Consider the following 14,479-nt stretch of genomic DNA (forward strand, 5'->3'; position numbering starts at 1 on the left):
ATGTATGTGGTGGGACTTGCACCCAGGAGTAAGTGCAAGTGGAACTAGATAAAACACTGCTTGCAAAAGAACTCTTAAGCCTGAGTGCACATAGCATAAAAGCTAATGGAAAATAGAAGACTGCACAACTTTTCACAACTGAATCTCACAATGAAAACAAAAACTAAATTTGTTTGTGAAGGGCACTATATAATTGCAAACTGTTGAGCTGTAATGCAGTTTGTTTTGGATTAAGTCATTAAGTATTTGTCTAGAAACAAAGCACCAGCTCAGTGGGGTTGGAATATGCACTGTCTGCTGATTACTTTGCAACACCAAGGCACCTTCCACCCGTACCACTGGACAATATACAGGAACACCCCAACTCTAACTCCAATACTATCCAAATGTGAATCAATAGTCAAAATCCAAGAGACTCCCTAAAGCAGAATGGGAGCATTACCTTCTCAAAGATTGCAAGGGTTCAGGAAGGTAGCTCAACGCCACCTCCATTATGGATATATATGCTACTTGCTTTCAATGTCCAAATTTTATAAACAATATTTTGATTTATTCAAAAACTCAACATTTTAACAAATGACAAAAGCTCGAGTGCCTCTCAATGGTTAAAGCATACCATAATACCCTAGTATAATCGAGGATCCTTCAGCAACACATAAAAGTTATTCATTTTGGCAGAGCATAGAGAACCAAAATACATGGATTGAGAACTGTCACAATATCCAGAAGGCACATACCCAGCTTACCTTAGTTTCATCCAATCGGTTGTAAACCTGCCAGAAGTACTTTGTAAAGAGTTCTCTGCTGATTGGTTTGCCATTAATTCTGATTCTCTCCCTTACTTGCACCAGATGTGGGGAGCTATTTACAAGGAAAGGATGGTTAGAACACTACCTGGAAACAGGCAGAGAGGGGGGAAAACACAATAGAGAAAAAGTGCATATGCATGCAGCAGTGTTCCACAGGGCTCAGTACTGGGTCCACTTTTGCTTGTCATTTATAAAACAATATGGATGAGAATATAGGAGGCATTGTTAGTGAGTTTGCGAATGACACCAAAATTGGTGGTATAGTGGTTGGTTAAGAAGGTTAACTAATATTTCAAAAAGATCTTCATCAACTGGTGAATGGGGTGAGGAGTGGCAGATAGAGTTTCATTTGGATAAATGCAAGGTATTGTACCTTGGTAAAACAAACAAGGGCAGAGCTTATACAATTAAAAGTAGGACCTTGGGTATTATTGTAGATCAGATAGATTTCGGGGTTCAGGTACATTATTCTTTGAAATTTGCATCACAGGGAGTCATGGTGGTTAAGGTGTTCAGCATACGTGCCCTCATTGCTCAGACGTTTAATTATAACAGTTGGGATATCAATGAGGTTGTACATGATGTTGGTGAGGCCTCTTCTGGAGTGCTGTGTGCAAATCTGGTCACCCTGCTTTAAGAAGGATATCATTAACTTGGAGAGGGTTCAGAAAAAATTTAGCAGGATGCTGCTGGGAATGGAGGGTTTGAGTTATAAAAATAAGCTTGGCAGCCTGAGAATTTTATTCGGGGGAGCGTAGGAGATTGAGAAAATCATATAGAGTTTGTGAAATCATGAGGGGCATGGATAAGATGAATAGGAGGGTCTTTTCACTTAGGGTAGGGGGGGTTCAAAACTGGGTCACTTACTTTTAAAAGGAAGCTTTAAAAAAGACATATGGGGCAACTTTTTTTATACAGTGAGTGGTTTGTGTATGGAATGAACTGCCAGAGGAAAGGATGGATGCAGGTACAGTTACAACATTTAAAAGGCTTTTGGATAAGTAGTTGGTTAGCTTGCTGAGCTGCTGGATTATCGTGCAAAGTTAGCATGCTGAGTAACATTATCAGTGTGCCTTCTGTGAAACGCTGTTGTTCTGTCCACTTGGTTTTTATGTAGTCAGGATCATTGGGATATCACTTCTGGGTCTTCTCTACAATCGTCTGTACACTGCATCTAACTTTATATATTTGCTGATGGCCTTTTTGATGGAAAACCAGGCTTCCAATAACACTTGTGTGTCTCTAGTTGGCTTGACCTAGAATGGTTACTTTGTCATCGAATTGTTGGCACTCTTCGTCTGTGTATGAAGAGATAGGGAGAGAGGACCATGATATTTAGTTGCCAGCTGGCATTCGAAGTCGGATAGCTAGTTTTCTTCCTGTTGCCCAATGTAGTGCTTGTTACAGTCGTTGCATGAGATTCTGTATACCACATTGGTCTTGATGTTGTGGGTGTGGGATCCTTTGTCCGCACAAGTAATTGGCATAGTATGGCTGATGATTAGTGTGCTACCATAATACCAAGTGGTCATAACAGCCTGGTAGTTAATTCTGATATGTTCTTCACATACAGTAAGGTAGCCAATGTGTTGGTAAGTACAGTGCCTGCTTGGCGCTATCTGTTGGACAGGCGGTGGACGAAGATGATGGGACCCAGTGTACAAACCGCTGCAGAGAAGACCTGGAAGTGATACTCATTCCAATAGACCGGGCCGCATAAAAACCAAGCGGGACAGAACAATAGCAGTTCACAAAAGTCGCACTGATAATGTTAACCAGCATGGTAATGAAACATCTGCACGATAATCCAGCAGCTCAGCAAGCTAACCAACTACCTCATCCACTAGCCGAGCTACAGATCTTCATGAAAACCTTAATACATTTGGATAAGTGCATGAATAGGAAAGGTTTGGAGGGATAAGGGCCAAATGCAGGCAAGTGGGACTCGTTTGGTTTGAGAACATGGTTGGCATGGACTGGTTGGACTGAAGGGTTTGTTTTTCATGCTGTATGACTCTATATAGGAAGGGAAAGGACAAGTAGAGATTTGAACAGAAAGCTAGTGTGCAGAGAAAGACAAGAGAGAGGAATGAGAAGGATGGATAAAATGAAAGTATTAAAAACAGAGTACTTCATCCACTTATCATAGAAGGGTGAAAGGACAAATAGAAAAATATAATGAGGAGGAGAGAAAGAGGGCAAAAAAGTAAAGAATGAAAAAAAGCAAAGATACAGGGAAAAAAAAGTTTTTTTTAAAACAACATTGTGCTTAATTACTTGCTTGTGACCCTTACAGTACAGTTTAATACCAGAAAACTCCTGATAAAGCTTCAGTTGTGAGATTCCATCATCCATAACAAAGTGGAAAGAATCCATTTTTCAAATCAACTGGAGCCACGGGCAACACAATTCTCCATTTGTCTAGAAACACACTGGTATTAGAAAACTAGCCCCAAATCCATGACTGTATAAGGATGTTGCAAGGAAAGTTTCAGACTCCCAACATAATTAGTTCATGACATAATTAGCTGTTGTACAATGATGAGCATCGTTTTCCTTTTTAAGGTTAGGAAAAAAAATGATATGGAGAAAATAGTACCATTGTGGTTATGTTACTGAACTAGTAATTCAGAGTCTTGAAACTAATATGCCACAGCCATGAGTTCAAATCCCATCACGGCAGCAGGGTAATTTAAAATGAACTAAACTAATTGAATTAAATAATCTGGAATTAAAAGTACACTTCAGAAGTACGCCCACAAAACTCAGATTGTCACAAAATTCATCTGATTCTATATGTCTTTTAGAAAAGGAAATCTGCCATCCCTGTCCAAACCAGTTTTGATGTGACTATAGGCTCACATTAAGAAGATTGGCTCTTAAACTACCCAGTGATTCCCAACAAGCCACTCAGTTGTACTGACCCACTACAGAGAAGTCCAATAGTACTAAAACCAGATAGATGAATTTTTCTCACCAACATCAGGTACCAAAGCTGGGTGAGCTGTCCAAAAGAACAGCAAAATAACAGGCTGACGTAGCTATATTCAAAATCATATAAAGATCATTACTATCCCTAGGTATATGTTCTCCCACTAGCAATACATTTACCGTGTCATAGATAGTAGCCATGTGGCATAGTCAGGAAGGAGTGGCTCAAGAAAAACTCAACATTGACTGTTACCAATTAAGTCTCATGACATTAGATCAAAAATTAACAAGGAAATCTCCTGTTGATCATCACTCAGTTGATTATTCAGTACTCCTCCATGTTGAACATCATTTAGAAGCAGTACTGAGGGAATCGAAGATATAGAATGCATTATTAGTGGTAGACTTCAATGTTCATCACTAATGGCCAGGTCCTAAAGAACATGACTGCCAAACCAAATCTACACATGCGAAAGAACTAGCATGAATGTTAAAATCTGCCTGTTGATGACCATGATGGTGTAGGTAGAAGTGACCATGGCAATATCATGTCTTCACACTGAGGACAAATTTTATCACATTATATGGCTATGCTAAATGAGGTCCCGTAGCTCAAAGCTCTAGCTTTGTACTGTACTGTAAGGGTCACAAGCAAGCATCCATGGGTCATCAGTAGCACAACTGTACCCAAACACTGCACAGTCTGTCATGGCATCAAACCAGGAAATCAACCTTGGTTCAATAAGTATGGAAGTGTGCTCTAGATGCAGCATCAGGCATACCCAAAAATAAGGTGCAAACCTGGTGAGACCATAAAAGGTCACACACAGATAAAATAACTGAAGCAGCATCGCAGTCAACTATCATCTCCAACAAAAGAGAATCTTATCATCACCCTTTAACATTCAAAGGCATTACCCATAACTGAATTCCCCACTATGAACATCCTGGGTTATCTGAGATCAGAAACCAAACTGGACTAGCCATATAAATATTGTGGCTAGAAGAGCAGGTTAGAGGCTAAGGATTCTGTAGTAAGTAACTCAGCTCCTGTCTCCCCAAAGCATGCCTACCATCTACAAGGCACAAGTAGACCACATTAGGTACTAAAATAAATCAAAGAACTACAAACATTGGAAATCTGAAACAAAAAACAGTAAATGCTGGAGAAATTCAGTAGGTCTGGCAGCCTCTGGGGTGAGAGAACAGAGTTAAAGTTTCCAGTTTCCAGTCTGGTGATCATTCTTCAGACTCAATTCTGAAGAACATAATTATAGAACCCGATTGAGTACCTTGAATTAATATTTTCATTATTTTTGCTTAACATCAAGGTCTTAATATCTCCTGGCATCAAGCTCGGAGATCAACCTGGGTACGAAGAAGTGTAGAACAGCGTTTTGGTGCAGCATCAGGCTTAATCAAATGAGCAACCAACCTGGTGAAAGCACAACAAAGACCACATACAAATAAACAACAGAAGAGCATCCCATAGATAGTGCAAATCAATTAATGAACCAAACAATCTGATTAAAACTCTGCATGCCTCCCACATTTGATTGTGGACAGTTGAAGATGACAGAGATAGAGACTCCACTTATAGTCCCATGGTCAGTGTAAGGAGAGCCTAGCACATCAGTGCAAAAGACACACCACCCGAAGCACTTGCAACCATTTTCAGCCTGAAGTCCAAGTAGATGGATGATTTATCTCAGCCAGCTCCTAAAAGCTCTAAAGATGCAAGTCTTCAGCAAAATCAAATCACTCCACGCATCAAAGTAATACTGAACACACCAGCTTTTAAACAGTTAGAGACCCCAATAATATCTGCACTATGTTGAAGATGTATTCCAGAAATATCTGCATCCAGTCAAGCTGTTCCAGCACAGCTTATAACATTGGCATCTAACCAATAAAAGGTGAAAAATTGCCACAAAAAGAAAAAATCCAATCTATCCACTTCCCTCCTCACCTGTCTACTCTCGATCATCAGCAAAATGATAGATTCTATCAAGCAGCATTTATTCAGCTGCAACCTACTATAGATCACTCACCTCTGTACATCATTACAGACTTGATCCAAACATTCTGCATTCCAAAGGCAAAGTTAAAGTGACTGCACTTGACATCAAGGCAGCATTTTACAGACTGGGACTAGGAGCTCTTGTAAAATGGAAGTCCATGCAAGTCAAAAGCAAAGTCCCCACTGACTAGAGGTCAGTCATCTCAGTCCCAGGATATCACTGCAGAAGTTTCTCAAGAAAGTGTCCTAGATCAACTAATCTTCAGCTGCTTCACCAAAAGCCTTCCTTCCATCATGAATTCAGAAGTGGAGATATTCGCTGATAATTGCACATTCAGCACCATTCAAAACTTTTCAGATTATTGAAGCAGATCCATGGACAGCAATGTCTTAATAATATTTGGGCTTGAAGTGGTTAAGTGGCAAAGCGCATTAATGTTATGCAAGTGCCAGGCAATTACATCTCCAAAGAGAGAGAATGTAACTATCACCCCTTGACATTCAAAGGATTTGCCAGTATGACCACTGAGTCCTCCATAATCAACACTATTTCAATTTGATCCATTTGCTATTTAAAGTAAGTATCAGGAAGATAGGCATAAAATATGTTTGAACCATTTTGTCAGAGGCAGGTACTTTTGAGTGGATAAAAATCATTCTAAATCTGGTCACCTAATGTCAAAATCAACAATACGTTTTTAATCCTTTGTTACAATAGATTATAAGAAGATTTGAAATGGTTTCTAAGATCAAGGGAGATGGAGTATACCATTCAGTCTATTAAACTTATTCCATGATTCAATTATTTCATAGGTAATCTGCACCTCAACTCCATTTACCTTCCTTTATTCTACGATTCCATGATATCTTTGATACACTTTCCTAATAAATATTATCTATCATGGTTTGGAAATATTCAATTAAGTCAGCAGCTAGATCTGGGTCAACCTCTGCCATTTAGCCCTGTCTGCAGCCAATGGCATGATAGGACAAATAAATATTATGACCATGCAGAGGCAGCTTGGAACATCAGAGATAAGAGTTGGTATATGGCATTTGGCCCTTCCAAGAGAAATCAATAAAATATTAGTTCATCATCTACTTTAGCTACATTCTCTGTGTCATGAGCTTAATATCCAACATTTTTCAATCTCTGCTTTGAATAGACATGATAACAGATAATCTACCTGTTCTGGGCTACAAAATTTGAAAGATCCACAACTTTTTAGGTGAGAGATTGCTCACCTCAGTCCCAAAGAGATGAGTCCTAATCCTGAAAATATGATCCATTGCTCTTGACTTACCAGCCAGGGGAATCATTCTCCCAGGATCTACCTCATTTAACCCTTTATATTTTCTGTGCTTCAATGAGATTGCCTCTCATTCTAAGTTCTTAGGAATAAAGCAAGTACAAGAGGAAAAGTATGTGTTGTTTCCAGATTTCCAAGGAACATGAATGGTTTTAACTTCTACATTAAAAAGTACAATAAAGTGCTGTTGTAAATTTACTGCTTGTGCCATAATCTGTTCAATTTCCCTTACTATTCATAAAACTAACAAAGTTTGGAATAGTAATCAATCATCTGTTAAGTCTCATGCAATATGCAGGAATGAGATGACATTTTAAGATATATCCCACAGTGGTAATCCAGAACCAAAGATCTGCATTCAAGCAGAGGTCGAAGAGAGTAACTGCTTATCTGGTCAATCTGTGGGGTAGGGGTGACAATGCTGAACAACAATCTGACATAAAAACCCCAAATGATACAACATAAACTCTCCTCATCACCCAGTGGCTTGGTGTAAGACACACACAGAAGGATTCTGCATCTTACCTATAGAAACCAGTCTTTAGTCCATATTCATGCAATATCTTTTCACAAAATGCACATGTTGAACCCTAAAATGAGCAAAAACAACACTATTCAAAAGATGGTCATTAAAACTGAATGGGCAAAGAAAACCACTCAAACATACATTTAGGATAAATGCTGGTCTGCAAAAGAACCCATTTAATACCAGCAAAAATTGTTAGATTAGACTTTGTCACTAGTCTTTCTTAAAGATTTAACCAATAACACTTCAGAATCCAATGATACTTTATGAAGGATGCAGGGAAAGATAGATCTCCAGGCTGTTAATAAGAGCTTGTTTTGCACAAATTGGCTGTTGTGCTTGCCTCCTAAACAATAGCAACTCAGTCTCCAAAAGTAATTTGTTGGCCGTAAAATACTTTTGACATGTTGAGGCCATGAACAACACTTTAATAATAGACTCCAGTGATCAACAAACAGTGATGATTGCTGACACTTGATACCTTCACACTGTTGACCAATGCTGAAGAATTCATAATAATTCCATCCTCTCCCTCTCCTGTCCTCAAATGCACCATCTCAACATTTCCTATGTCGCAAAAGGAAAGTGATCTATTCCAACATTTTGTAAGAAAATGATTTCAATTGTCAAATTTTACAACATAACGGACCCCACTTCTCATGTTGCAGATAATCCACCTAGATGTCAACACTGCAGCAACTTCCAAATTCCTGTGGTTCCCACTCATCAGTAGGTCATTTTGGTTGAGGAACCTAGGGCAGTGCCAACCCCTTCCCTGGCCACTTCTTTCTCCAGAAGTCCAAAGTTTCACCACTATGCCCCTTCACAAGACCATGAATGCTTATGAGATGGAAATCCAGGAACAATCTTCAACCTGGAGCTCCATAGCATCAACAGGTGTAAAACCCACAGACAGTGTAAAAAGAAAATCAGCACAGCGCAATGAAATATTTACAGCCGCACCTGTCCTTATGATGGATTTAAGTCAGATACTGACCTTGCCTTTTGTTCCGGTCACATGAATGATGGCAAGCTGATCAAAGTCCTCAATCTACCAAAGACAAAAGAAAAGATTGATTGATAAACATGGCTTCTAACAACAGTATCAATTGTGGAAAACTTCTGGTGAGAATCTGTTAGAATGGCAGCGCCCTTGTCACCCTTCATTCTACTTCCCCTCCCTCTCCGCTGCACTGAAAGTGTTAACTACAGGCTCAGTCACACATATCCCTCTACCATTGGGATATCCCTGAAATTGCCAGCCTGTGTATGTGAATACGGAGAGTGAGCCAATGGCAACTTAACTATCCACATAGTGCCCACACCTCCATCTTTTTCAGCAAGTGTAACGTGAGCAGTGCTCAAAAGCAAAAGCCCTTGATTGACATCCTCTTGTTGAGCTGCTCATTGCCAATGAAAATAGCTGTTAAGTCCTTGTTGCCTCATATCATGGCAAGCATATCAGTTTTACTGTCTTTAGTCCATTACATGTCTTGTTCTTTGGTCACTGTCACTGGTAAACTCACCAGAATGAATGTCATAAGTCCAACTGATAAATCTCCTGAATCACAAGACAATGAGTCAAGTAGACACCTTCACTCGAAATCAGTCATTTGTCTGGATGCTTGATGAGGCATACTGCCCGATTTCTCCCTAGTCAACCAATGAAAACTCTATCCTTTACCTTCATTCCAGCTCGGTGAACAAAGGATTTCATTGCTTCCAGAGTACCCTTTGTTCGGCCAAGCTGCTGTTCCCGTCGGATCTGCTCCAGGGTGCTGGCATTGGTCTGAAGAGTGTTAAGTGCCATTATTGCATCCTGGAATCAAACATGAGATAACTAAATATTCAAAAATAATCAACTTAACAATACCATAGAGTACTGAAGCTAATTCAGTGCAACTTTCTCTCCAGCCTGAAAACATAAAAATGTTCCTCTTATATGACAAAAAGACATGAGGGCTGGAGTGCCCTCTGGAAAGGCAAGACAGAGGGAGCACACTGCAGGATCCTTACTGCAAGGATTCTCCTTTGTCACTCATTACTGAACAAGAAGGGTGACTTGGCACTGCTTCAATCAAAAAGTTACAAGCAACAGTCAAATACTGACCCTAAAACAAATCAAGAGAGGTGACAACCTAATGGCATTAACACTGTTAAGCCAGAGACTCAGGTAAAGTTCTGGGGACCTGGATTTGAATCCTGCCATGGTCGATGATGGAATTTGAATTCAATAATTCTGGAATTAAGAGTCCATAAATCCATTGTCAATGGTCAACAAAATCCATCTGGTTCACTAACGTCCTTTAGGAAAGGAAACTGCCATTATGACTTAAATCTAGCCTACATGTGACTCCAGATACACATCAATGTGACTGATTCTTAACCACCCGATGAGCAACTGATTTGATTTATTATTGTCACATGTACTGAGATATAGTGAAAAGTATTGTTTTGCATGTAAACCAGACAGATTATATCCTACAATAAGTACATCAGTATAATAGAACAGAATGCAGAATATACTGTTACAGCTACAGAGAAGGTGCAGAGAAAGATCAACTCTAATATATGGAGAGGTCTATCCATTAATCTGACAACAGAGGCGAAGAGGCTGTTCTTAAGTCTGTTACTACATGGTTTCAAAAACCTTTACATCTTCAGCGCAAAGAAAGAGTGGAAGAGACAGAGGTGGGAGGGGTATTTGATTATGTTACTGATGAAGAGCTTCTGCTCAAAACAACGACTCTCCTGTTCTTCGGAAGCTGCCTGACTGGCTGTGCTTTTCCAGCATCACGCTCTTTGACTCTGATGTCCAGCATCCACAGTCCTCACTTTCTCCTCTTTGATTATGCTGGCTGCTTACCTGAGGCAGCAGGAACTATAGACTGAGTCAATGGAAGGAAGGCTGGTTTTTGTGATGGACTGGGTTGTGTTCACAATTCTCTATAATTTCTTGTGGTCTTGGGCAAAGTGCTTGCCATACTAAGCTGTGATGCATCCAGATAGGGCGGTTTCTATGGTGCAACTGTAAAAAGTTGGTAAGAGTTATTGTGGAAATGCCAAATTTCCTTAGCCTTCAGAGGAAGTTACGGCTTTGGTGTGCTTGACAATTATATCGACATGGATGGACCAGGCTAGATCATTGATATTTACTCCTTGGAACTTGAAGTTCTCAACCACCTCCATCACAACACCATTGACACGGACAAGGGCATCTCCTTCACTCCACTTCCTGAAGTTGATGAACAGCTTCTTTGTTTTGCTGACATTGAGGGAGATGTTGTTATTCTTAAACTAAGCTATCTCCTTTCCTGTACTCTGTCTCATTGTGTTTGAGTTCCAAACCACTATGGTGGTATCATTAGCAAATATGTAAAAGGTGTTAGGACTGTGTGGTCCAATTCAGCTCTAAGTGTATGAGGAGTACAGCAAGGGGTTGAGTACGCAGGTTTGGGGACACTGGTGCAGAGGATTATTGTGGAGGTATCGTCTTCACCTCTCCTTCTTGATTGCAGTCTGCTGGTCAAGAAGTCAGGTCGCAGAATTGAGGAGCAGAGCCATAAATCTTGGAGTTCTGAGATGTGTTTTGTTGGAATTATGGCATTGAAGACGAAGCTAAAGTCAATAAATAGGAGTCTGACGCAGGTGTCCTTGTTATCCAAATATTCCAGTTAGAAGTAAAGGGCCAGGGAGATTAGGGATGGACAGTAAATGCTGGTCCAGCCAGTTACGTTCCCAACCCTTGAACGTATTTAAAAGAAATGGCTATAGCAAACAGTCCTAAACACATGGTAAAATTCTCGAAGCATCAAACTTTTATACTACGATCTATCCATACAATTGTAGGTTTTGTCATTTAAAGTGGGTTGGAGCAAAGTGTAGTGATATTTACAGTCATACAGCACAAAATGTACCCTTCGTCCAATTCGTCCATGCCAACCTGGTTTCCTGAACTGAACTCGTCCAATTTGCCTGCATTGGGCCCACATCCCTCTATACCTTTCCTATCCATGAACCTGTCCAAATTATCAGCCTGTCATGGGGGCTTCTGGTGATTGTTTTATAGGGAGCTTCTCAATCATAGAATCCCTACAGTGTGGAAACAGGCCATTTGGCCCAACAAGTCCACATCAACTATTCCCCTACCTTATGACTCTACATTTCGTCTGACGAATGCACCAAGACTACATATCACTGGACACTATGGCCAATTCACCTAACCTGCCCATCTGTGGACTGTGGGAGGAAACCCATGTAAATATGGAGAGAATGTGCAAACTCCACACAGAAAGTCACCCAAGGCTGGAATCAAACCCGGGTCCCTGATGTTGTGAGGCAGCAGTATTAATCACTTAGCCACCATGCTGCCCAAGTTAAAAGCAGAATAAATCAGACATATAGGAAGTTGGGAGCTGGCTGTGAAATGCAAGAGACTAGATCACTGATTTCAACAAATGAAGTGCAATCAAATGTAATGAGATTTCTGTGCACTTTGCCCCAAATATTTCCAGTGACAACACGAGCACACATTCACCTATCAGTGAGGGTTCTCTATAACAGTAATGTAATACCAGAGGGAATATCAGTCCTTACAATAATGTAATCTGAACCTAAAGATTTGCTTTCAGTGTGTAACACACTCCTGGATATCCAGAACCACCCAATCTTGCCAATCAGATTCCAACCATAAGGTTTCAAATGTTTCTCTGGAATGCTCTTCTCTAGTGCTATCTATAGTATATTAGCAGAGGTGCTGGGTTAATGTAGAGAAACAGGATTTATCTTTCCCAATAATGACTTTCCCTATATCAATTCAAAAAACCTTTCTAAGGCAAAATAATTTGGTGCAAAGTTAAGCCAAGGTGAGCCCTGATGTCAATTGTTGTCTCACAATGAAAGGATCTAAGTCTTGCTGGGATCTATTCTGTGGATCCCATCTACCCTCGAATGCTTCATTCAAATGCTCATCCTGCCTGCTCAGCCTAAAACTTTGAGCTCTAGCAGATGTTCAACCATACAGGTCATGAGCACAATTAACAGAAAAATCACAGGAGGCTGAACTGCCAACGATTTTCACACCCTTCTAGCCCAGGTTTTTGACATAGGCAGTATCCTACAATAATCAATCCAATGTGATTGAACTATTTCAGTATAGATCATGCATCAAACCTGTTTGAAAAGCACCTTTAGACCAATTACTGAAACATTGAGGGAGTTGCTATACTTGTTTACAAACCATCACGTACAGGGCAGTATCATTGACCAACTACGTGGGGAGTTGCACAGGGTAACTTGAACATTCATTCTTGGGACATGGGTGTTGCTGGCCAACACAGCATTTTTTGCCCATCCGTGAATGCCCTCTAGGCACACACACGTACATGTACAATTCAGTTCCAGGATTTTATGACAGAAGTGATGGATTGGTGCCCAAAACTTGTTGGTCTTCCAGAGCAATGAGATGACCCCCAGCCGACTGTTGCATAAGGGCTCATTCCAAGGTCCAGGACTACATGCTATGGGACCCACTAAAACATGGGGCAACTGCCACCAAGGCGCAATGGGGAAACATCACCGTCTAAGATCTTTCTATCAAAGTTTATTGGTAATTGATGGAGTTATCCCACCCTCCCAGAGGCTCAAACATACATAAACACAGTCTTGTATGAATAAGATACACCTTTGGTTTGTTTGCTGGACCTGTCAATCTTGTTTTGTTCCTTCATATCCTGTATATAGAACTGAACTGCTGTAGTTACAGCGTGTCTAGAGAGATATTTTTATTAAAAATTTATAGTTTTGAAAAAAAGATTGGTGATGTAATTCCAAAACAGGATGGCAGATAATTTGGAGGGGAACTTACTGGTGGTGTTGGCGTGAAAGGGCATATTAAAAGCATGTATAGGTTGACGCAGCTATCAATACAGTCCTATCATGCACTTGCAGTTTCAGAGGAAGGTCTCAACCAGAGAATGCAAAATGAAATCAAAATCTGGAGGTTAGTCATGTATAACTTACATAATTTTTGATTTACCAAAGATTTATTCCCTTAGAGCTTTGATGCCAACTCACAAACCAGGCAGCTCCCAGTTTTAATTGTTAATTAACTTGGAATAGGGGATCACACTAGTTGGGAGATGGAATTAAGAGAAATCAGGGAAGTATCCACTTGCGACTGCCATCTGATGATCTATCTTGTAAAGTATGCACATCAGATACCTTGGTTCGTACAGGTGCAAAGTGACTACAAGGCAGCCAACAATTCTGGAACCAGTAGCAGCTACAACAATAACCAATCTTTTCAAAGCAACTCACATTTTTCATTACCCAACAGTTGGTGTGGAGCCAATGCTTTTTATTTATGTAGTTTTGCAAGAGACCCTTGGACTGTATTCATTCTATCATTAACTTAGTATATGTATCAGGTTTAACCTGTTACCAAACATTTACATTTCCATCTGGAAGCTGTTCAATGTTCCACTCCTCTTGCACAGTAAACACCAGTAACTGCTGACTGATTTGTAGAACTGAGCAATGAAACACACCATTCAGCTCAATATGTTCATCTTCCATAAGCCTCCTATTTGACCTGATCAACATTTTCTTCTGTTTCTTTCCCTCTCTCATTTATCCTGTTTCCCCAAAAATTCATTTGTACTACTCATTTCAAGTAATCTTCATGATAGCGAGTTCCACATTGTCACTGCTCCTTCAGTAATGTTATTCCCAAACATGCCTGTGAACTTCAATGCTCCATAGCTTTGCTCCTCCACATTCTCCTTTCAGAGACATCTTTACTTACACATCTTTATATATCAGAGTCACAGCTGTTCAATACCCACACAGTAGTCTCAAAACCAACCAAGTTTTTCACTAATAC

General features: G+C 40.1%; 1 protein-coding gene across 5 annotated transcripts in view; it reads right to left on the bottom strand.

Annotated features, from left to right (window-relative positions):
- Positions 1–14,479, bottom strand: part of fpgs (folylpolyglutamate synthase) — a 42,857-nt gene that overhangs the window by 26,821 nt on the left and 1,557 nt on the right. For all 5 annotated transcript variants that reach the window (XM_072565662.1, XM_072565661.1, XM_072565659.1 and 2 more), the window contains exons 2-5: positions 9,281–9,415; positions 8,594–8,647; positions 7,596–7,660; positions 747–861 (exon numbers count right to left, since the gene is read on the bottom strand). In XM_072565662.1, the coding sequence (XP_072421763.1) occupies positions 747–861; positions 7,596–7,660; positions 8,594–8,647; positions 9,281–9,415 (369 nt within the window). The remainder of the gene's footprint in view (positions 1–746; positions 862–7,595; positions 7,661–8,593; positions 8,648–9,280; positions 9,416–14,479) is intronic.

Source organism: Chiloscyllium punctatum, chromosome 49, assembly GCF_047496795.1.
Source record: "Chiloscyllium punctatum isolate Juve2018m chromosome 49, sChiPun1.3, whole genome shotgun sequence".
In the NCBI taxonomy this organism is placed as follows: domain Eukaryota; kingdom Metazoa; phylum Chordata; class Chondrichthyes; order Orectolobiformes; family Hemiscylliidae; genus Chiloscyllium; species Chiloscyllium punctatum.